This window comes from Thunnus albacares, chromosome 12 (assembly GCF_914725855.1).
Source record: "Thunnus albacares chromosome 12, fThuAlb1.1, whole genome shotgun sequence".
In the NCBI taxonomy this organism is placed as follows: Eukaryota; Metazoa; Chordata; class Actinopteri; order Scombriformes; family Scombridae; genus Thunnus; species Thunnus albacares.
In genome coordinates, this window is record NC_058117.1 from 5553621 (window position 1) to 5578181 (window position 24561).

General features: G+C 40.8%; 1 protein-coding gene across 1 annotated transcript; it reads left to right on the top strand.

Annotated features, from left to right (window-relative positions):
- Positions 1 to 4307: 4307 nt before the first annotated feature.
- Positions 4308 to 24276, top strand: xrn1 (5'-3' exoribonuclease 1). The gene is made up of 40 exons (XM_044368824.1): positions 4308 to 4548; positions 5962 to 6194; positions 6624 to 6721; positions 7174 to 7283; positions 7378 to 7488; positions 7575 to 7660; positions 7794 to 7881; positions 8073 to 8241; positions 8692 to 8759; positions 9213 to 9347; positions 9503 to 9669; positions 9788 to 9877; positions 10027 to 10183; positions 10385 to 10504; positions 10636 to 10805; positions 11038 to 11155; positions 11412 to 11507; positions 12180 to 12283; positions 12612 to 12746; positions 12902 to 13064; positions 13393 to 13506; positions 13610 to 13708; positions 13833 to 13948; positions 14061 to 14207; positions 14357 to 14446; positions 14801 to 14936; positions 15110 to 15166; positions 15863 to 15995; positions 16139 to 16208; positions 16480 to 16675; positions 16783 to 16872; positions 17035 to 17118; positions 17250 to 17330; positions 17491 to 17628; positions 17779 to 17914; positions 18121 to 18293; positions 18428 to 18541; positions 19214 to 19319; positions 20196 to 20374; positions 20553 to 24276. The coding sequence occupies exons 1-40, from the start codon at positions 4474 to 4476 to the stop codon at positions 20859 to 20861; spliced, it is 5061 nt and encodes a 1686-aa protein (XP_044224759.1). The 5' UTR covers positions 4308 to 4473; the 3' UTR covers positions 20862 to 24276.
- Positions 24277 to 24561: the final 285 nt, after the last annotated feature.

The window sequence follows — 24561 nt, forward strand, 5'->3', positions numbered from 1 at the left end:
ACGAAACTCCTCTCTGTGCTGATATCTCTGTTACTATTTGAACAAAATGAGATTTGACATGTTTGATTCTCATATAACTTAGGACATTGATCTGCAACTGGATCATCTTTTTGTTTCTTGCTAGATAACCTCACAGAATCCGATTTAGCTCTTTCAAAGTAGCAGTGGAATTACTCTTAACATAGTGTAGTTTAAAAACATCTCAGCTGCGTTGTAACTTTCAGGCCGACTGCTGTTAGTTTCTCTGGAGTGGTGTTGAGTTTGACACTTTGACAGGATTTGATAAAAACCATCAAGACCTACCTATTTTATGATAACTGAGTGAGAGAGGTATTAATAACTAAGAAAATAGTAAGATGAGAAAGCCTTCCTGAATAGAGAGGTTTTTAAAAGAGTCTAGGGTCTGTGCTGCCCTCAGATGGTTAGGAAGGTTGTGTCATAAGCATGATTTCCCCCCCCCCTATGGTACAGAGCTTAGTACTCAGAGCCCAGAGGAGCAAGCAGCTGACAGACCTGATGGTGCGGGTGGAGGCTTGTAGTGTGATCAGTTCCTGTAGGAAGGGAGGTGCATATCTGTTGATGGATTCGTATGTGAGTAGCAAGACTTTGCATCAATCCTGAAGGAGACAGGAAGCCAGTGCAATTAAAACAGAATTGGTGTTATATGTTTATGCTTTCCCACTCTCATCAGGATCCTGGCAGCGCTTTTCTGAATGTACTGGAGCTTTTAGACGCTCCTGCCAGGGATCCCTGTGAAGAGCTCATCGCAGTAGGCCAGTCTTGAAGAGATGAAGGCATGGACAAGTTTTCTGCATCTGACAGCGTTAGTGAGGGACAGAGTTTGAGGATTTTTTTGAAATGCTAGAAAGAGGTTTTGCATAGATGTGTTATATAGTCATCAAAAGTCAGCTGAGGGTCAAGCCTACTATTCAGATGAGTGACTGAGGAGGAAAAGGGGGATGTCCTGTCAAAGCTGAGATGAGGGATGACTGAATGTGGTGTTGAGTGCCAGTAAGCAGAGTTTCAGTTCTGCTGCTGTTTAACTGGAGGAAATTTGTGCTCATCCAGGCCTTTATCTCCTTAAGACAGGTATTTATACAACTGAATAAATTATTTCGAAACTATTTTGTCATGTTTTATATTTTTGGTATTTTCGAGCATTCTCTCGACCGAGCTTATATGTGTGAGTGATGTGTTTACTGCTGTCATCGCTAATGGCTTTCATATGTGGTGCTCGAAGCTTGTTTGAAATAGTTATCTTTTAAACCTTCAGTCTCGCAGCGGATCAGACACACTTCTGTATTAGCTGAAACAACAAAGAACCACTAAATGGCGTCTGGGGCTACTTTACTGCATGTGTGAAACATGCATCCAGTGTGGCTCTGCAACTCAGGAAATTTTACATGGGCTTCTTTAATGTGATGATAAATGAAGAAAACAAAGGATTAGCGGTTGGCTGATTAAGTCTCAACAGCACAACAGGGAGTTTCAACTCTCAGATCTACAAGATGAAAGTTACATGAAGAGAAATTTGAACAGAAAATGAAAAAAAAATACGTGAGATAATGCAACAATATTTATTAAGGTGTGTTCTAAGGCATTCCACAATCAAGACTCTAGATTAGGCGGGAAGGGTGAGCTATTAAGTTTGTGTGCACATTCGTATTTGTCTGTGCATGTGTTTACAATAATCTCACTGTCTTGTTCATTACGGCTCATTCATATGTTCGTTTATAAAGGCCTTATGGTTGTTCATTAAAGTAAGATAATTTTGTATCATATTTATTAAGTGTTTAACATTTCTTTATTCCTACAATCTCTTTTCTACTATCTTCTTAATTTTCTTTATTAATAAATTGTAGTAATCATGACGATATGTGTTTTTTGTAGAGCATGTCCACATACGATTGAGAAGAGTTCAAACTTATATTAACAATATTCTACAGTAAAATTATTGAAAAACAGATTTTTACAGTATGTTTATTCTCCCGTGACAGTTTATTACTTACACCTAACTAAAACTAGTGCAGCAATAAACCCTTCCTTCATTGAGGTTAAAAGTCTTTTAATCTGTTTTTAGAGAGGTGTTGATTGACTTTATGGTCATTTTAGAGGCCGTGGGTTGTGGTGCTGTTGAACTGTGTTGGGTTATACTGAGAACTCTATAACAGATTAAATAAAAACATTCAATTCATATGCTTGCACAGGTGTTTTCAATGAATTTGGCTAATTAGAACTCTGCTCAGGTTGGAGTTGCGCAGAGCTGTGCTGGAATTTTTCACTAATAAGAATAAGGCACATTTATTTGGTTTGTTGGGCAGTGTTGAGTAGTAATACTCTAGAGTTCCCAGCATTCTCTGTAATAATCTTGGAAAAGTGACCGTGAGTCTAGTTTTCCTCCGATTTCTTTCAGCTGCCCAACAGATTCTCTTGATCTCATTAACACAGTTATTCTTTAACCATGGGGAGATTCTGTCAGTTGACTCTTTTTAACTTTAGTGCATTATTGAATTTTTTTACCATGTCATTTAAAGAGCAGTCATAACTGCATGGCTCAACTGATCTCATAATATTAGAAAACATGTTTCAGCCTTGTCATCTAGGAATCTCTTCTGAACCAAAAAATCCCTTTTAGTCTTTGTTGAGGTTATGTTGGTGTCAAAGAACACACAGTGATGGTCTTATGCCCTTATGTTATTACTAAATCTAGAGTGTTACCATGCTGATGAGTGGCTTCATTTACATGTTGGGTTAGTTCAAAGCTATCCAGTAAATTTATAAGCTCCACAGCTTTGGAGTCAATCTTTTTATTAATATGAATGTTCAGATCTCCATTCAGGATCATATCTAGTTAAACCAAGTAAGATCAGCTCTAAGAATTCCTGTAGAAATAATGATGAACATCCTGGTGGCTGATACACTGTAATGAAGTACTGATAATTCTGCTATGTGTTCCAGAGCAAGATGTTCAAATGACGTAAATTCACCCGTCAATGTCATCACACACAAACTGTAAAGTAAATGGCTGCAATCCCTCCTCCTCTCTTGTTTTGCCTGATTGACTGATTATTGAAATTATAGTTAGGAGGGAGTGATTATACTGTGCACTATGTGATGATTTTCTACAAGTGGTGAAAATACAGCTGGAAATGATAGATTAGAACCACTACACAAGAGTTTAAAAGAACGATCATTTGCTACTTTAGCTTTTACTAGAAGGTTTGACTGAACTTTTGTGTTGAAGTAATGGCTGGTCAAACAAAAACAGAGACAAGCCGCATCTAATAACTGAGAATTTATTCAGTTTCATTCAAGCATTGTACAGCTATAGGCAATACTCTGCATTTAATCATCTCCCTATTGTGAACAGAAACAGTTGTTATGAACTCTATATGAGCTGCCTGCATTGGGTTATTCTCTTGAAAATGATTCACTTTTGACCACTGATATCCACAACAAAATGACCTTTTAGTAATAAATGTGTATTGAGACAGCTACTTGCTTACTACAGACAGCTATAACCACCAACCAACCATCAACCATTTATACACAACATGACTTTGCTGCCAACATCATAAATCTTGCCATAATTAAGAAGTCATATTACTTATGTTATGTATTTTGTATTGAGCTGTTTGAGGATGACCAGTCTATCGTCAGTCTTAATAGAGTTACCCCACTCCCATCACGAAAAAAAATACATGAACATACTGAGAGCCTAGTTATATTTTTATAATTCCTATAATAGAACCATGAGGAAATTTCATGATTGTGTCAGTGGTTCATGATGTCCACATAGCCGACTCCAGGGAGAGTCAAAATACAAAAAACATGATATAATATATATCCAATATATGTATACATGTGTGTTTGTGTGTGTGTGTGTGTGTGTGTGTGTGTGTGTGTGTGTGTGTATCATAATGACTTTTAGTAGGTCAGATATGATTATACTGTGCAATTTAAAAAGGTTTCTTCCATTTTTTTTCCCCGTTAAAGGGTTTTTAAGGGAGTTTAAAGACAGAGGATGGTGTATTGCTGTACAGCTTGTAAAGCCCCCTGAGACAAATCTGTGATTTGTGACACTGGGCTATACAAATAAAGTTGACTTATTTTGACTTGAAAAATGCAATATTGTGAGAATTTTTATTTATTTAATTGTCACCATTTTTCAATTATGTATATATTTATTTTCTGGCGGGAATAGGTTTCCAAACAGGGAGATGAGGAAACAAAACCAAAACAAAAACAAAAAAAGGAACTTGCGTTTTCCGAGAAGCGGCGGAATATTTTAGCAGACGGACCACGGACAACTAGCTAGTTAGCGGGGCCGTTGGAAACAAAACCGGACTCCACTGAAAGCAAGTTGTCATATTACCCAGTTAAACCTGGTCTGTGTTCAGTCTCTACAAAAGTCTCTCTTCAGTTTGGACTTTGTTATAATTCGGGGCAGAGACTGGGAGTTCTGCGGTGAAGATGGGAGTGCCGAAGTTTTACCGCTGGATCTCGGAGCGCTATCCGTGTCTGAGTGAAGTTGTGAAGGAACATCAGGTAGGAAACCAGAGATGTTTTAGCTTCACAGCTCAGCTAGCAGCTGGCTATCGGGGAGCTAAGTGTAGCGGGCCGTGAAGTTGTATATCACATAGCTTACCTAACTAACAGGACAGCTCTCATGTTACCACACAGGCACCTTCGTTATTTCATAACACACACAAACAACGACGGAACGGCATTCCAACACTAACTAGCTTGATATTTTGCTCCTCTTCATGTAACACATTATAACAGGTCGGAGTGACTATAACTTAGCAAATGTGTTTACCAGCCAGTAGTTTGGTCTTTGTTGGGCAGGAACATTCTGAACAACAATAAACCTCTCACAGTCAGCTAGCTGGCGTTAACTAACTATACTCTAACAAGAGCTGAATTGAGGCTTCAGCTAGTTACTGTTGTGTGGTAGTTTACAGCCGCCATACGTAACAGTTAGTTGCTTAAAATGCAATAATTATGTGGTCAACCTGCAATTTTCACTAACGGGAAATAATTTAGTTAACCTCAAATTGGTGACTAAGTTATTTAGGAACTTCAGCGGAGCAGAAGTGGACCTTTGGTGACCTAGTTTGCTGAGTAGTGGGGAAGATTATATTTCACTGTGTGAGCAGCAGTTTCATCAGCTGGACGTTGCTCAGTTTCACTCTGGTTGTGTAAGACAGTTCCGATATGTGTTTAAAGCCAATATAAACACTTTTTAATGTCATCAGCTTTAGGCTGGACAAAACTGGATATGAAAAATAAGTTTGCATGCCTCTCCCTGATACTTAAGGTCACCCCAACCTAACAGGAACAAAATACACCAGATTAGAGCTGCAACGATTAGTCGATTCATCAATCGGTTGCCAAGTATTAAATTAATTACCAACTATTTTGATAATCGGTTAATTGTTTTGAGTCTTTTTTTTTTCAGAAGAAAATTGCCAAATCCTCTGATTCCAGCTGTTCAATGTGAATGTTTTGTGATTTCTTTATGTTATGGACTGTTGATTGGAACAAAACAAGACATTTGAGGCTGTTGTTTTGCGCTGTGGGAAACAGTAATAGTCATTTTTCACCATTTCCTGACATTTTATGGATCAAACAAGTAATTAATTTAATGGAGAAAATAATCGACAGGTTAACTGATAAGGAAAATAATGATTAGTTGCAGCCGTACAACAGATAGCACTTAAATCTCCTTGTTAGAAAACCAACATGTCAGTGTTACGGGAGAGTTAACAGGTTCTTTGTCTGCATCAGTCTGGAGGAACACACTGTAATGTGTTTGTTTATTAACAAAGATGAGCTTCATGGCCCCAAATTTGTCATGTCAAGGATACCCCACTCACAGTCACACACTTATTTTGTGTATATTTTACAATTTATCACACATAGTCATTGCATTTCTTTTTGTTTGTTTTGTCTTCTCAGATTCCAGAATTTGACAATCTCTATCTGGACATGAACGGGATCATCCACCAGTGTTCCCACCCAAACGACGAGGACGTTCACTTTCGCATTTCTGAGGAAAAGATTTTTGCTGACATCTTCCACTACCTGGAGGTGCTCTTCAGGATCATCAAGCCACGCAAGGTCTTCTTCATGGCTGTGGACGGTGTGGCGCCGAGGGCAAAGATGAACCAGCAGAGAGGACGGAGATTCAGGTAGAGAGAGAGAGAGGGGTGCAGGAAGGAAGAGACAAGGTTTCCCCTCTGTTTGTGGATCAGATGATACCCAGGACTCTGATTACCCTTCATTAATCTTTTCTCAGACCCTTCTTGTATTCTCTTTTTGTTATCTTGGTTCATGTATAAACTGCTTAATATGAATGAGCTCCAAACACACTAGAAATAAAATGCAACATCTTCTGCTTTGGTAAAGACTGAAAAAAAAAAAAAACCCAGTCTGCAGGCAGCTGCAGCTTGAGACTGATCCGCTCTCTTTCATATCTCCTCGTGTGTGTGTGTGTGTGTGTGTGTGTGTGTGTGTGTGTGTGTGTGTGTGTGTGTGTGTGTGTGTGTGTGTGTGTGTGTGTGTGTGTGTGTGTGTGTGTGTGTGTGTGTGTGTGTGTGGGTGGACGTCTGTGTGTCTAGGTCTGCCAAAGAAGCAGAGGAAAAGATTAAAAAAGCTCTGGATAAAGGAGAGGTGCTTCCCACGGAGGCTCGCTTTGACTCCAACTGTATCACTCCTGGTAGGGATGCTCTAAAGCTTTACACAAAACGAACAAGCTACAACTCACACGTTAAAACTGATAAAGGAACTATAGTGGAATGTGTATAGTGGATACTTGTTCATTCCAAGAAAGGAGAAATGGACGGTTCAATCCAGTAGCAATCGTTTTTTTTCTAATATTATAATAACGTCTCTAAACTATGTGTGGTACTCCAAGGCCGTTCATTCCTACTGAAGACAGAAATCTTTAATAGGTCACAAATATCCTTTAGTTTCATTTATAAAGGCTCAGTCATTTCCTAAAAACTGGTGAACTTAAGTACTATATTTAGTGGATTAGGAGGCGTTAGTCATCATTCTTATGTCTGTGAATCAGCACACGGATTCATTCCTCTTCATAAGACATTGATGTCCCTTTGTATCCTATTATTCTACACGATGCTAACATATAATTACGCATCTTTCTTTCAGGGACTGACTTCATGGCGAGACTTCAGGAGCAGCTTAAGTATTTTGTCCACAACAAGCTCTCCACTGACAGGCTGTGGCAGAATGTCAGAGTCTACCTGTCTGGTCATGAGGTGCGTGTTTGAGTTTGTGTACGGCTGATTGTGTAAAAACCGCCCGTGATTCTATGACAGGTACTTAGCGTGTGTGTGTTCTCTTCCTTTATAGACGCCAGGAGAGGGAGAACATAAGATCATGGAGTTTATTCGCTCTGAGACAGTCAAGCCGGGTCACGACCCTAACACCCGACATTGCCTGTACGGCCTGGATGCTGACCTGGTAGGGTTTGTGTATAAAACTTCAATTCGGGTGTAGATAATTATCGCTGGAAACCTTTTTGATGCTCACACCGTCTTGTGTCGTAGATCATGTTGGGTTTGACCAGCCACGAGCCAAATTTCTCCCTGCTCAGAGAGGAGGTCCGCTTCGGAGGAAAGAAATCCCAGAAAAGGTTTCATACGCTCTCCTCTCCTCCTTCTTTATTTGATGTTTTCTCCAGCGTTATGCACATGTCCGTTCTGTCCCACTCTATTCTAAAATGTTCTCTTTTCTTTTCTGAACTCTGCTCTTTTCTTTTGTTGTAGGATAACGGCTCCAGAGGAGACAACTTTCCACTTGCTTCACTTGTCTCTGATGAGGGAGTACATCGACTACGAGTTCTCTGAGATCAGGGTGAGACACACACACACATATATATATATAATACTGAATAAACAATATAGTTAGTAAAATCATGTAAAAGCCCAGATTAATTATTGAAACATAGCAGGGAAAATGTTGGTATAATGTTTGGTGTCTTATTAAATACCACTTCACTACATGCAGTCTGTGTTCTGATTATGTTTATGGATGTTTTTTTTCAGAATCACATTGGTTCTGATTATGACTTGGAGCGAATAATAGACGACTGGGTTCTAATGGGCTTCCTCGTGGGAAACGATTTCATCCCTCACCTTCCTCATCTTCACATCAACCACGACGCTCTGCCGTTGCTGTATAAGACCTACATCAGCGTACTGCCCAGCCTGGGGGGTGAGAGACAAACAGACTTTTTAATTTATCTTGTTTTAATATGGAAATTAATCTTGAAATGAGTTTCAAAACAGAGTTCACAGTGAGTTTAATTAACGTTTTATTTTGGTTTGCCTCGGAGAAATGTTTTTGTACAATGACAGTGGGTGTAGCGTGTGTGTGTGTGTGTGTGTGTGTGTGTGTGTGTGTGTGTGTGTGTGTGTGTGTGTGTGTGTGTGTGTGTGTGTGTGTGTGTGTGTGTGTGTGTGTGAAAACTGACATTTGGATATTTGACTCACCATTTCTGAACAGTTTTCCTTGTCTTCCTGCTGATGCTTCATGTCTTATTGCCTGTATCCTCTTTTGTCTTCTTAAAGGCTCAGTTTTTCAGTTCCGTAGCTTATAAAAACTTTGTTAAGATTCACATACATCAGATACAAAACTGAATTGAACTTTTTTTTTTTTACGTAGGTTATCTGAATGAGAACGGCCACCTCAACCTCAGAAACTTCGAGAAATACCTGGAGAAACTTTCTGAGGTGAGACAGTCAATGACCAGTTTATCTTTTATTACATAACATAATTAATAACAAAATATGCTATTGTCAATATTGAAGATGATCATTTATTTTAAGAGCAAATAATTAATAATAATTTGCAGATTATTATGATATTCAATGTGCAGATTTAAACAAATTTATTACACCATGAATAGTTGATAATCTGTGGTTTTAGGAATTAGTTAAAACATTTTAATTTGGTTGTGCTGTTATGTTTTTGCACTCTGTATGTTTTAAAATTATGAAGTTTATATAGGAAATTAGCAATATAGTGAATTGTTACTCAAGTGAATCTACAACCACAAGTCTAAACAAACAAGTATCAGTCCTGGAGCTGACATTGAGTGATCTATTTGTTAGGGCTTTTATGAGTTATGACATGGTTGCATGTATTCTGACAAGCCATCATTAGAATCTCTTATTTCTCTTCAGTTTGACCGGGAACATTTTAGTGACGTGTTTGTGGACTTGAAGTGGTTCGAGAGTAAAGTGGGTAACAAGTATCTGAATGAGGCGGCGGGACTGGCAGCAGAGAAGGAAGCTGCCAGCAAAGACACCAACAAGGAGGTAGTGCCGCAATAAAATACACCTAACACCCGCTCAGTGTTTTCAGGTATAGTTTCAGTCCTCTATTAATAAATCCAATGATTTGTCGTGTGTGTGTGTGTGTGTGTGTGTGTGTGTGTGTGTGTGTGTGTGTGTGTGTGTGTGTGTGTGTGTAGGATTCAGCTCTGGCAGCTCTGAGCTCATCAGACAGAGTGATGATGGGAGAAGGAAAAGGAGCAGCGGCAGAAGATGAGGAAGAAGAGGACGATATGTTTGAAACGGAGTTCAGACAGTTCAAGCGCACATACTATATGACCAAGATGGGCGTGGATGTGGTGTCTGAGTAAGTGTATTGAAACAAACCTTAAATCTAGATCTTATATGGACAATCATAAAATGTCTGTACATCAATTTATCACTTGTAAGTGACCCTAAAATATGTTTTATTCTCATGTTTTCAGTGAGTTTCTAGCCCAGCAGGCCAAATGTTATGTGGAAGGCATCCAGTGGATTCTCCACTACTATTACCATGGTGTTCAATCCTGGAGCTGGTGAGACCATCTTTTATTATCTCTCTTATTCTCTTTGTTTCTTTTCATTCCAGCAGCCTGAAGAGGTCAGATAACTTATCACTCACAGCTCCATATATTTCTATACAGCTGAAATCAATCTTTTAAATATCGCGTATGTTTCTCTCCAGGTACTACCCCTACCACTACGCTCCCTTCCTGTCTGACATCAGGAATATATCTGGGTTAAAGTTGACCTTTGACCTTGAAAAACCCTTCATGCCCTTCCAGCAGCTGTTGGCAGTCCTGCCTGCTGCCAGCATGGCGCTGCTACCTGAGAGTTACAGGGTAACACACACACACACACACATCCAAGCACACACACACTTATACACACAGGTGGATGCACAAGTTGCATATTTGATATGTTTCACATATTCTCAACATGTAGAAAACAATTTAAAAAGTAGTAAATATCAGGGCTCATGCAAGACTCACGTGTGAAGTAATAAAAATGATGAATGATGTTTTGATGTTTTGATGTTTCAGCACCTGATGACCAGTGAAAACTCACCCATTATTGAGTATTACCCTCTTGACTTTAAAACGGACCTCAATGGCAAGCAGCAGGAGTGGGAGGCTGTGGTGCTCATTCCCTTCATAGATGAGGTACACACACACACACACACACACATCGGTGGAGGAAAAATAATGCCGCAGTTGAAAAAAAAGCATCATTAACCTCATAATTATACAGTATGTGCTTATGTTGCATTTGTGTGCTTGTGTTATTTTAACAGAGGTGCTTGCTAGCAGCCATGGAGCCCTACAATCATAAGCTGACTAAAGAAGAGAAAGCCAGGAATTGTCACACAGAGTGTGCCGTCTACACATATGACCCTGAAATGGACTTCACATACCCCTCCACCCTGCCTCAGCTGTTCCCCGACATCGTCCACTGCCATGCCAGGTAGATACACACACACACACACACACTCTCACAGCCCTGATACTGATTTAACATTAAATTTATTTGTCTTTATTTTTTTTTTTTAATCTGCCAGTCCAGGTTGGTTTCAGAAAATACCTTTTTTAACCGATCCCACATTTTCATCCAACACAGCCAAAGAAATTCAGCCAGGACACTCAGTCATTATGAGTATTTCACTGCAGGCTAATGGAATTGTGTTTGGTTGTTACAGGAAGGCAAACATTCCCATGGATGCCTGGCAAGTGGGGTTAGACCACATCAGCAGGCGTGTGGATCACTCAGCTCTGTACTTCTGTGGCTTCCCCACCCTGCAACACATCAGACACAAGGTAGGACTGTGTGCAGGCGTGACAGTACGCCTGTGTTAGATGGCTGAGTCATTTAAACGTTAAAAAGGATCTGGTGCTTTAACTTTTATACGCTGAAGCTACACACGTCAAAGTGCAACACGAATGTTGATTTTTTTTTAAGACAAAATGTGTTGCTGTTTTGTAGGTTGTTTGGAAATATAATAAATAGAGAATGATAACAAATATATTTAATGCTCTTTCTTTCTCTTTTCTCCCCCCCCCCTCTCTCTCTTAGTTTAATAAGAAGAAGAGCGGGGTGGTCGTGTTCCAGCAGAGCAGCAGAGGGGAGAACATGATGCTGGACATCCTTCCCAGTCAGGAAGGAGAGCCGGTGAGCTTTTGTTTGTGTTCCGTGACTTTGCTGTAAAAATATTTACTGCAGAATTAAAGCATGACTATGTAACTTCTGCTGAGCAGCAGCAGCAACAGCGGCCTCTGCTGCCACAAGTGGTAATTACAAGATGCTGGTGCATTTAATTCTGTTGATATCTGAGTAGTGAGGGTACTGCTACGCTCGTGGGGTTACTGTTGTGACATCCCTCGCTGTGCTTCTGGCTGATCTTATTTCTGTGATCGTCAACATCTGAACCCACAGCAGCTGTGTGCTAAAATGTAGTTGCTAACAGCTGGCGTTATACTTACTGACTTAGACTTACACTATGATCCACATCATCTTCACACACCGCAGACATTACAGTCCAGTGGCTGCTAGTATAGCTGCTAATATTCCTCAATAAAAACTATTTTTAATGACTTATAATAGACAGATGTATAATGGAAGTAACAGAAATTCTCACTAGTTAGTGAACTTTGTGTGGATTAATTATGAATTCATTGTAGTAAGAGAGTAAGCATTTGTGTGTACTTGTCTACAGGTCTTACTGACTACATATTTGTCTGTTACTCTGACATTTAGAACTTAAATGGTTTATATTTCTGCCTTTCACTCACACTTCCTGTCTGCCTCTCTTCTCTCTTTGTTTTTTTACCTCTGTTAATCTAGGTATGCGATGACGTTGCTGCACAAGTTCTAGGGAAGTCTGTGTTCGTCAACTGGCCGCATCTAGAGGAAGCTCGCATCATCGCAGTGTCGGATGGAGAAACAAAGTGAGAACTAGTGCTGGACCTTTGCCCACAATGATGTATTGAATGTGTCTGACGAAAGTTTTTTTTTGTTGTTCACAGGAAACTAAATGTTACTGTTGCTGCACTGTTCTGTAGTCATGCAGGTTTTGTCTGCCCATGTACTAGTGATCAACGTATAAAAGTTAATGTCATCTTTTACTAGAATCAGTGATTTTATCTCAGTGGATGCTGAAAAAGAGATCCTTTTTTCAATACTACCACTGGGGGGCACCAAATTCTACACATAGTGGCAAGTGTGTGTAAGCCTGAATCAGCTGTTCCAAGTCAAATCTTTAACCATGCTTTACAGGTTTTCTCTAGAGGAACCACCGGGTGTCCAAAGACTCTATGACAGACCCTCCACTCCTCCTCCCACCAAAGTCACCCACCTGTCAGACAAGGAGCAGAAGGACTGGGTGAAAGAGGTCCAAGGAATCACTGAATTGTAAGGCTCAAATGAAATGAATGCTGAAGTATAGGTGTTATATAAACAGGATAGTTATACTGAGAAAGAGTATTGTAACACCTGAAGGTTTTGCTTTCTTGGCATTATTTATTTTGCCTAACGTTATGATTGCTTTCTAAAAAAAAATTTCACAGTTTCTTGAAGAGGAAAGGCATCATAGTGAACGAGACAGTGGTGGTTTTGTACGGCCAGACGCTGACGGGAAGGAAATATGTCCCCAAAGCCAACGGGGTGGTGGAGCTAGAGAAACAGTGGGCCAAACAGGTCCTTCCTTTCGCCTACCAGACGGTGGTTAAGGTACACGCATACGAATACAAGAAGGAATACACTGATAAAACTCACAGAATCACATAAACTAAGCACCATGAAGGTAGAGTGTGTTAAAACTGAAAAACACTTTGGCTAAGGTTCATAGGATTGTTTGTTTATCACAGATCACAGTCAGTCGTCAGTAGAATTCATTTTTTTCATGTAATATTAAAGTTCTGTTATTGTGACACCACTGATACAGATGCACAGAGACGTCGGAGCTTATTTTGTCAACTGATAATCCTAATAATCCACTCTTTTATCACCTTTCTTACCCACTCACTCTTAAACCCTGCATCTCCCTTGATCTCTACAGGACATCAAGGCCTTTTACTCGTCCTTGACCTGCTTCAAGAGCTTAGACGAGCTCTTTCCTCAAGCAACCACCGTCTTCATGGTGGGGAACCCGTACTACGGCGCCATGGGAGAGGTATGTTATCAGTCCTCCGCTTCTCGAGTTCTCCGACTAAGGATAACATCAAAAGTGTCTCCTCTTCTAACTCCCCATCACTTTTTTCAAACCTTCTGAACAGGTGCAAGATTCCAGCGACGTCATTAAAGACGGCCGGATACGCGTGGTCTTCAACGTGCCACACGAGCCGCAGCTGGAGCCTTTAATCCAGAACCAGCATGTAAGACACACACACACACACACACGCTAACACTCATTCAATTGAGAAGTCATGTTGATTCTGAGAGTATTTTCCATCCTCACCCATTTGTCTTTCATGCGTGTATGTCTGTGTGTATTTGTAGAAATACTGTGTGAAGTACAGTCCCGGATACGTTCTGGCGTCTCGCCTCGGCATCACCAGCTACCTCGTCTCCCGCTTCTCAGGAAGCATCTTCATCGGCAGAGGATCTAAGAAGAAGTGAGTGTTATGTCACCTTTCAGAATGGTGTTTTTTGTGGTGCATTTAAAGGTTTTGTTTGTTCCCGCTTTTTCTTTCTCTGTACCGATGTTTTCTGCTTCACTGCCTCCAGTCCCTGTGGTGAGCAAAGAGCTAACGTCGGCCTGAACCTGAAGTTCAACAAGAAGAACGAAGAGGTTCCCGGATACACCAAGAGAACTGAGAAGGAGTGGCTCTACTCTGCTGCTGTGGAGGAACTGCTAGCTGAATACCTGGACAGGTAAGTACAATCAAAAAAAAAACCCAGTGTAGTCATTGGAACAATTTGTACTGGAATGTGTGAAATTCACTCCTTTGAACTTGTAAAGAAGCGTATTCATGAGAAAAAGTAAAATTTGTGATGGTGTTTTTTTTTTTATGCTGTCATAGATTTTCCGAGGTATTCAACACAGTGTCCAGAAACAGTCATGATGATGTTTTCTACGAGGATGATATCTGGCCAGGAGAGGACCAGAATGGGTAAAACACACACACAAACACACACACACACACACACACACACACAAACCAATGCATACTTTGTACAATAGGTGCTGTCTCTTGTTGGAAACAGTTGACACTATGTAATCTCACAATTTATGATGAAAAATGAAAAAGCGAAGAACTGTAGCCTCCGTTGTAAATTATCCTCGATAAAAAGTTTTGACAAATTTTGACATGCGCCCAAAAATTCTTAACTTCCAAAAAGTCACAGACGAAGATGTATTAAATGAAGAACTTCTTTTAGATGCATTTCTTCTACATTCAAATCTCCAAGGAATTCAGAGTTAATTTTTAAATTGATGTTAAATGACTTGATGGATGTCCACACAGGGCTGAGAAGGTGTCTGAAATCACCTCGTGGTTGAAAAGCCATCCAGTCAGTTCCATCAGCAGGGCGTCATGTGACCTGCAGGTGCTGGATTCCGCCATCGTGGAGAGGATCGAGGAGGCAGTGGAGAAGACCAAGGTGACTCTGACACACACACACACACACACACACACACACACACACAGCTTCTAAAAATGTGTTTGTTCTGTTAGAAATAGTCTGTTTCTATTGTCCTGCTGCCCACCACCATACACACAGCTCTGTCCTTACACTGTGTCTCTTTGTCGCACCCTCCACCATCCTTCTCTCAGGTGAAGAAGAGCACCAAGAAAGTCCGTGTGACTGTCAAGCCTCACCTCCTCTTCAGGGTAAGTACATTTCGCCTGCATGTCAGTCTGAGTCTTACTTTAGGTTAAAGCAAATATAAAGCTAGATTTCCTGGTGACATGCTGTAAAATTCCACCTCACAGAGTCTGTTCACACAAACATGTTTTCTCACTTGCCTTTGCTGATATCAAACCACCCAGAGAGTTTGGGTTTTATTTGCTCAGGTTTGAAATATCTGTCTCTGATGTTTCAGCCACCTATTCATTGGAGGTAAATGTGTTTTTCATTTGTTGTGCTCACAACATCGAAATATTGCATTCTTGTTTCAGTGCACATTTTATTTTAATCTCATGCCCAGAAAGAAGTGAATCAGATTTGGATGAGACTGCCATTAGATGTTCTATATCCAGGCTTCTAATAAAGTTTCTCGGAAATTTCAAAAGAAGAATGAAAGAAATTGATAAATTCTAGTTTGGAAATGACACATAATGGTTTTAAAAAGCATGGAAAAACTATAGCAAAGCCTGTCAATATGACTTTTAGCTAATTATATTAAAATTATTATCAGACAAGTATTAAAGAGAGACTCCACAGCCATTTCTGACCTCAAGGTCACTTCTCAGAAATGACGAAGTATAGGCTTTGTTTACCAGATTTGATCCGGTTTATGTTTGGAAAGTATTAAACACGTGTGTGTGTGTGTGTGTGTGTGTGTACATGTCTGTGTTTGTGTGTAGCCCTTGGAGCAGCAGCAGGGTGTGGTCCCAGACCCCGATGCCGAGTATCGCCTGTTTGACAGAGTCATTAACGTCAGGGAGAGCTTCACCGTCCCGCTGGGACTCAGAGGAACTATTATCGGCATCAAAGGAGGTGAAGACACACACTCTCTTACACTCATGTCTTCATATAGTTTAAGGATTCTACTAAAGCTTCAATAGTTTTCAAGGGTGAAGTGCATGTGTGTGATATAAAGAAGAAAACAGTTAATATTGTGTCTGTGTTTGTGTCTTCAGCTGAGCGCGAGGCAGAGGTTCTCTATGAGGTGCTTTTTGATGAGGAATTTGCTGGAGGTCTCAACATCAGGTAATTAATACTGCAGTGCACTAATCTGCTGTATGATAAGTGATGTTTCAGTAATCCTGCAGTCAAATCCTGTTTAGAAAAGAAAAGAAAACAAACCCTTACGGTATAAAAAACAAAAGCTAGTCAGCTATTGGCTAATCGGCTAATATTTCCAAGACAAACAGCTGCTCAGAATTACACCCGTTCCACTGATCGATTCAAACTCTCCCACATTTCTGATCAGACGTGTGTGACTGTGGTACTGCATGTCTGTGTCTGTTTACGTCCTCAGGTGTACGTCACTTCGCGGTTACCGCCTCCCTCCCTGCGCTCTCATCAACCTCTCCCACGGCGCCCGAGTGGATCACACCTCCCACAAACTCACCGCCATCGTCAAACCTCAGCCCGCCGCGGCCGGCAACTTCAACTCACAACGCCAGCTGGCGGGCCTCAACCACTCTCCGCGCTCACCGTTCATACCCACACAAGTAAGACGCAACACAGCACTTTTGTGTTTTTTTTTTTTCTCCCCCTGTTTGAAATGACCTAATATCGCCTTGTCTCTCTCTTCCACCTCTTTACCTCATATCTGTAGCATAACAACAAACACAACGCAGTGAAAGCAGCGTCCCAAGGCAACAGGAACTCTCCCTCGAAGGGTCCCATCCAGAAACAACAGGGGAAGGTAAGCAGGGTCATTTGTGTTTAGCCTCCCTCTCACTTCTATTCCTTTATAAATGTACACTGTATTCCAATATGCAGAGCATGTGCATGAAATGACAGCTGTGGTGAGACAGCACTGCTCACTGCCTCTATTTCCTGTCTCTCTCTCCGCTCCTCCTTCCAGAGTAAAGACGAGTACAGTAACGTGTGGCAGTCTCTGCAGAACTCAGGCCCTCCTCACAAACCTCCTGCTCATTGGCAAAATAATGTAAGTGTTTGTGTGTGTGTGTGTGTGTGTGTGTTTAATGAAGGAGAAAAGGGCCTTTCATGGCTTGATACACATTTTCAGATTCACACTGCAGATATGTACTTAATGTAGTATTTGTTTGTACTTTGCAGGCCTCGGTCGGTGGAATCAGACTGCTGAAGAAAAATGAAGACGCCAACTCCTTATTGCCCACACAGAACACAGCCAATAAGGTATACACACACTTCCTTTTTTCTTTCTTTAATCTCCTTGTTTTTACATCTCTGTGTGATTATTAGTGCTGTAGAGGGACGGTACAAAGTTTTAAATCATTCAGAAGGTTTGATTTCTCATATTCACTCTGCTGTCTCTTCTCACATTTCTCTCTCTTAGGCCACCACTGAGTTTGAGGACCTGATAGCCAGTCTCAAGATCTCCAAGGGAAGCGAGCAGACCCCACCTCCTGCTGCCCCCTCACAAGCACCCCCCAGCCAATCAGATGGGCCGTTGTCCCCACAGTCCTTTGCCATGGTGAGTATCAAAGGCACCGATTGGATGAAAAGTTTTCCCATTTCCCAAAATACATGGTAACTTCTATCAGTATTTGTCCTGCACACATGTATTAACAGTTATTTTTGTCAAGGATAATTGAATTGAGATTGTGTGCGTTTGCTGTTGTAGAAGGGAACCCTGATGTTAAAGGAGATGCTGAAGATTGACGGCGCTGGAACAGGAAGTCCCTCCTCCCAGGAGATGGCTAACTCCGCGTCCTCCGGAGGACAGCAGCAGAACAGGAGACGATCGTCCAAAAAACTAGGTAACTAACTGTTGATTACTACATTACGGGAAAATGTACTGACTCTGCAACTAGATTCAGTAGCTAAAATTGGCAAACTGAGAAATTGCTGTCCAGAATGACCTGACAAAATACACTGAGAAGAAAGCAGTTGAATCTACTCGTAGACTGACTCACAAACAGCGTTCCACTCTGAACCACGTCTTCTCATGTTCTTCTCCCTCCAGCGGCAAACATGAACGCCCCCCACGGAGACCCAGCCGCACTAGCCTCTCCCGCGTCCGCCACCTCGGCCAACCTCCCCAACGCCATGCTGACCAGTAAGGTGTCAGAGCTGGCGTGCGTGTGCGTGGGGTTGGGCATGGCACCACCCGAGTTCAGCTACATACGGAACAGACAGGTAACGCTGCGCACTGCGTGTTCGACTCACATCTTAACACGTCTTGCACTTTGTGTCATGTTCATGATCTTTTCAAACGTTGTTCTCTCTGTGTGTGTGTGTGTGTGTGTGTGTGTGTGTGTGTGTGTGTGCAGGGTCTGGTGGTGTGTCAGGTCAAGCTGTCCAACGGGTTGATGGTTCACGGTCCACAGTGTCAGTCAGAAAACGATGCCAAGGAGAAAGCTGCCTTCTTTGCCTTACAAAGACTGGTACAACACACACACACACACACTTGTGTTGATGTGTGAATGTGTGCATGAGAGCGTGACATGACTACTAAGTTGTTCTTTAGAAGCAGCCCACAGTATGTGATGCTTTTATTTGAAACATTCAGTGTCCAGAATACAGAAAAAAAGACCATTTTAAATGTTCAAACAGCACCCAGTAAATCAAAGGTTTGATTTATCTACATTTTCATATCAGGATATCCAGTTTTCTGGAAATGTAATTTGTAAGTGATGGTTCATTCTCGATAGTGTCTCATAAACCAGAACAAAGACTCAGAGTAGAATATTTTTGCACCTATTCTTGGACCCAACAAAAGCAGAATTTCTGTTTGTTCCTGACATGTTCAGACAGTTTGGAATGCAGAATTTTTCATATTTTTGTAACTGTCTTTTGATGAAATACTGTTGCGAGGCCATCTGCCATTCAAAGAAAGAAAGTTCAAGTTAAGAGAGTTTCCTTTTCAGTCGACAAATGAGAAAAAACAGGCTGATATCCTGTATGTGATAATTCTGGATTACATCAGGTTACTTTAATATCTGGCAAAAAAAATGCTTGTTTGTCCAAATAGTGCGATATTTTAAATATGCATGAAAATATCAGAAGTGTTGTTGATCTCCAAGTTTTTCTGTCTGTGTCCTCTTGTTTATCTGTAGAACTCAGTGGGCTCAGGCTTCCCCCTCCCACCCCCTCTGTACCCTGGAATGGGCCAGATACGACCTCCACCCATGGGAGCCATGACCCCTGTCTTCAACCAATCAAGTCAGTCTCCCCCTGCTTTACAGTTCATGTTAGATGCATGTGTTTCTGAGGCTGTGATAGATGGCTATGACCGCTTTTAAAGCGCTTATAATCAAAGATTGTATATTAACAATGGATCACAAACTACAAATCTTTTTTCTTTCTGTCTTACTTCATCTGTCTGTTCTCTGCACTCGTTTGTTTTTATGCCTCTGCGCTGGAGACAGTCATGACCGGAGGCACAATGTTTTGGGGTTGTCCGTCCTAGTCTTGTGAACAAGATATCTGATAGAATTCCTTCAAATTTGGCACAAACGTCCACTTAGACTAAAGGATGAACTGATTATATTTTGGTGGTCAAAGGTCAAGGTCACTGTGACCTCATAAAACACATTTTTGGCCATAAATCAAGAAGTCATACACTAATTATGACAAAATTTCACACAAATGTCTAATAGGATAAAATGATGAAGTGATGACGTTTTATATCCAAAAGGTCAAAGGTCAACTTCACTGTGACATCATAATGTTCTGCAAAAACACTTTTCTGACCATTATTCAACCATAACTCAGGAACAGAAGGGGAGATTGTGACCATATTTCACATTTGGTCAGATACTGAATTGGTGGCACTAATCTCGGGTGCTCACCTTGAAACTGTGGTGATTTTATTAAATTCTTTCAAAGTCTTCACTACAAATATTATGAGTCTGGACAGACATGGATGCAACTTGACTTGGAGGCGGAGACGTACAACCGTGAGGCGGTATTTCTAGTTATTTGGTCTTTTTTCTGTCTCATAAGTAACGAGACTTGCTTGATATAAAGGCTCATATAAATAAATGAACTGTAGCTTTTCAATAAGTGGTTTTCTCATCCGTCCAATCGTTTCTGCAGGTGGCTTGCTGTTGCCCCCCCAAGGTTACCCTGCTCCTCTATGGGGAATGGCTCTGCCTCCCCATCACCACCAGAGCCAACCGTTCTACGGAGCTACAGGAACCTTCCCTGGTGCTGCTCGCCCCCAGCCTGCAACATCACTACCCATCGGCTCACACAACCAGTTCATCCCCTTACAGGTCAGCACACACACACACACACACACACACACACACACACACACACACACACACACACAATTCAGACATAAGAATGAATAATTGTTGCTCCTTCTCTGGTGTTTTTTCTTCCTTTCTGTTGTTTTATTATAAATCAGTCACAGTAACCAGGTGTTTCTTTATCTTTGGACATTGACAGGTGACTAAGAAGCGGGTCTCGGCCAACAAGAAGAACCAAGAGACTCGAGAGTTCTACAGTGCCGCCCATACCGTCGCCAGGAACCAATCACAGAAAGCCCAAAACCAGCCCTCTGGCCAATCAGACCAGCCGCACCAACACGCCGCCAACAGCAACCCCTCTTCGTCCAGTCCAACCCCAGCAGATGCCGTGCCCATGACCCCTCCTCGGCAAAACCCCCCATCAACAGGCCACACCCCCGGCTCCGCCTCCAAGAGGAAGCACAGGAAGCTTGCTGTCAACTTTGAGGCGGCTAAAGTCTCCGAGTGATGCGCTGCTGTGTGTGTGTGTGTGTGTGTGTGTGAGAGAGAGAGAGAGAGAGAGAGAGAGAGAGAGATAGGCGCTGCTGTATTGAGGCCTAACTCAGCATCTCTGATCAAAACCTCTTCATTGTGGAACTTTTTCACGCAACATTTCAGTGCAGACAGCAGCTTCAGCTTTTACTAATAGCAACATTTTTCCCGTTTTCATTTCGTCATCCGCCTCACGTCACAGATGAAACATAGCATCCCCTCTTCATCATCACCTCTTCACTTTACATCAGTTATTCTAGCGTAATCATCTTGTGGCTGTAGTTTCTTTAAGTCAGAATATATATTTCAAGGTGCACATGTTCATCAAACTCATGCTGCTAAGTTTGCTACATTCTGATAAAGTGAAACGCTGCCATAAAAGTGCAACATTTTCATGAAGAAGGAAGGAAACATACTTTTATTACTACTTTTATTTTGGTAGCTCCGGCTATTAGTTCTATCAGCTGTGTAAAGATTGCAAGTAATTGCTAAGATGGCAGAATAGGGGAACACTGGGGGGAAAAAATAGCTCCAACAGGGCAACCAACAGGATTGGTCAGCTGATGGGACACGTTGTAAACAAACCTCAAGGTCAGTCGGATGAATTTGTACTTTGTACGAGGTTTTGGTCTGTCTACGATGACTGATGAGCTCAAAGACAGCCTGCAGCAAAATTTTAACAATACAGATATTGTTAAAATTTATAGGAACAAATTTTCATATCTACAAACCAACCAATCAGAATACAGCATTCGAAATATGAGTAAAGTAAACGCACACAGCCTCGAATCGGTATCATACTGACACTGATTTTATTCGCGGTGTGACGTGCAATAAACTTCGACTATTGTTGTGGCGCAGTCTAAAGGCGTCTTAAGTGTGCTGCGCACGGAAGATCTAATGAAGCGAAACACTGCCTTAAAAGTGCATCGTCTTAATGAAATATGCACTTTAGTGAATATTCTATTGAGAAACAATAACTGCTCACCAGCGCCAGCATGTTGAAAACATAAAGGTGGATTTTTTTTCCAACAACAACTTGAGTACAAAAACCTGTATTGTCTGAGTCATATGTACAGTATTTCACATCAGGCTGTTTGTGTATTAATACAGGCTATAAAATTGGCAATGAATGTGCTCAGTGTTATTTGATATTTTTTCTTAGTCTTTCCAGCCTCCCATGTCAGTTTCAGCTCTGCCTCAACACCTCTTTCAAATGTTGCCTTCTGTATCTACAGCTGAGGGACCTCAGAGTTTTCACACTGACTTTAGGTGCTCGCGTCATGGCAACACACACACTGAGAACAGAGATACCGGTAAGCGCTAATCGTTTTGCTCCCGGTCACTCTGTAAATAGTGTTCGGTAAAAGCTCTGATGGAATGCGGATCTTTGGTCTCAGGAACATGTAGCCGTGATAGAAGTCCTCATCATACTTTAGTCTCAGACTCGCTCTGCAGTGGCAACTTCTGCCTGCTTTTCCTCTCAACACTCACAGACATACTTCGTTCATTTACATGCACGTATTTTAGAAGACTGGTTTGCATGCACGGGGAGGAGGGGAGGGAGGGGGGGTGTTGGTGTATTTATAATGCTTAAAATTGGCTTTCTATCATGGCTTCACTGATCAGAGCATGAAGCATTACAGCTGTTCATGCATCAGCTCAGTCAGGTTTGGATCAGCGGTGTTAACGCGGCCAACATTAATTAACTGTTGTAATGTTTTGTGATAGTTTTTTCCCCCACTAAGTAGATTTTCACAGCCTTTTTTTTTTCCTTCAGTGACTTTTGACAACTAGCTGCATTTTTATACTTTTTTATGGTTTAACAGCACCCCCAAAGTAAAAGGTTTCGGGGTCAATTTCAACAGGTTATTATATATTTTCCACTGCAGAGCTGCTTTTACACCAGCATGTGAACCAGAGTCAGATTCCACCTGCAGTGACTAGTTTTACAATCGCCTTTGATTTGTCCTTTTTATTTTATTTTTTTTTATAAACCGGACCTTGTGAAGAAGTCCTTTCATTTTAATGTTGCTAAATGTCTAGAATCTGTCCGAATCTGTGTTGAGTTTTGTCGGAGTCCAGAAACACTTTCCTACACTGCCAGATTCAGAGTTTTCAAAAGCATCTTGATTATAGCTGATACATGAGGCTGAATTTACACAGATGCAAAAAAATTCAAATTTTGCCTTTTTTTTTGTGTCTGTTCTCCTCTGTAGTTATTTCCCATCCATGTATATTTTTAGGCTACAAAGATTCACATTTTTTCTTGTAAATATATAGAAACTCACTTGACTTATTAAGTAGAATTTTTTTGTAAATGAAAACCGACAATTTCAATTTTATTAATTGCAGAGTTTCTTCACCGATGAAAGTTTCTGATTAGTGACCAATGTCAAAAATATAGTTTTGTCTGTGTGTCGACAGTTTTAATTTAATGTGACAGTTGTGTGTGTATATGTATCATGTTGTCATGGCGGTCCTCAGAGGTGTGTGTGTGACACTTGGGATCATCCACACACAGATAAGTGAAATGAATCAGTTGCTATCAGACACATACAGAGGCCATGTGTCGTCCCATGAAGGGCGGAAATGATTCATTTTTGTATCTGTGTAAATGCAGCCAAAGAGCATTGTAAGTTTAATTCAAAATAAGACAGTGTCAATGATTAACTTAATGGCACAGATGCATTCAAAACATTTAACATTTTCTTAAAGTTTCAATTAAATTAGACGCATCAAGTCTGTGAGATGCTTTTGGGAAGGTTCCAGCAGGTCTTGGTGAGCGCTTTTCTTAAGCTGTGCGGCTATTTAAAATCCCGGCCTTTATTATTATACAGCTTTATACACCTGGACATATTTAGCCAAGCACACATGCGTACAAAATCTGTCCATTTTAAAGATTTCTTTTCCTTTACGAGCTATGGATTTTATCAATACCCTTTTTATAGACAGTCTTGGGGTTTTTTCTAAGCAAGCAGAATAATAATATTGTTTCAATAATGTTTGTGGTGAAGCTACAGTGATGGAAGCAGCTGTAGCGACAAGTAAAGTGTATTTACTTTGTCCTTGTTTTGAGGGACACCGACCTATAGTATGTTTTCAATGTTTTTGTCTTTTTTTTTTTTTTTTTTTTTTAAGGCTGATATCCTTACGCCAAACCCTGGGACTGAAGTCTATAAGGCTCTGGTGCAATAAGGGGAGGTTTTAAAAAAAAATGTGGAAATTGAAGCACACCTGTTGTATATCTGTTTTTTTTTTTTGTTTGTTGTTTTTTTTTTTTTTTGCATATTAAAAGAAGTAGAGAATTCTCAATATGAAAAGATAATGACTTGCTGTTTTGATTCAGGAATGTGCTGTACATATCCAATGATTAAAGTGACTTTTTGTTACAACATGCCTGCTTCTTTCTCACATGAGGAAATCACTTTTTTTTTCAGATTTTTCTTTTTAAATTTCAGTGTTTTTTGAAGCCAAGAGCTGCCGTTAAAAACAAAATAAGAACGGGGTCTATCTTAAAACATTACTCAAATGCTCACATGTACATAGAAGGTTAACGGTTGCTGAAAGACTTTCTCTTTATTCTGGGCGTGAAGCCATTCCTTCCTAACATGAATCCACTCTCCTCTTCGGGTTGAAAAATGCATTCATTTGACTCCATGCAACGTGGACCGGAG

What these genes read in the sequence shown, in the direction of transcription:
- xrn1 (XM_044368824.1), top strand. Translation starts at nt 4,474, where the DNA reads ATGGGAGTGCCGAAGTTTTACCGCTGGATCTCGGAGCGCTATCCGTGT. An exon ending in CCAGTCAGGAAGGAGAGCCG is followed by an intron (nt 11,508 to 12,179) that starts GTGAGCTTTTGT and finishes CTGTTAATCTAG; the next exon opens with GTATGCGATGACGTTGCTGC. An exon ending in GTGTCGGATGGAGAAACAAA is followed by an intron (nt 12,284 to 12,611) that starts GTGAGAACTAGT and finishes CATGCTTTACAG; the next exon opens with GTTTTCTCTAGAGGAACCAC.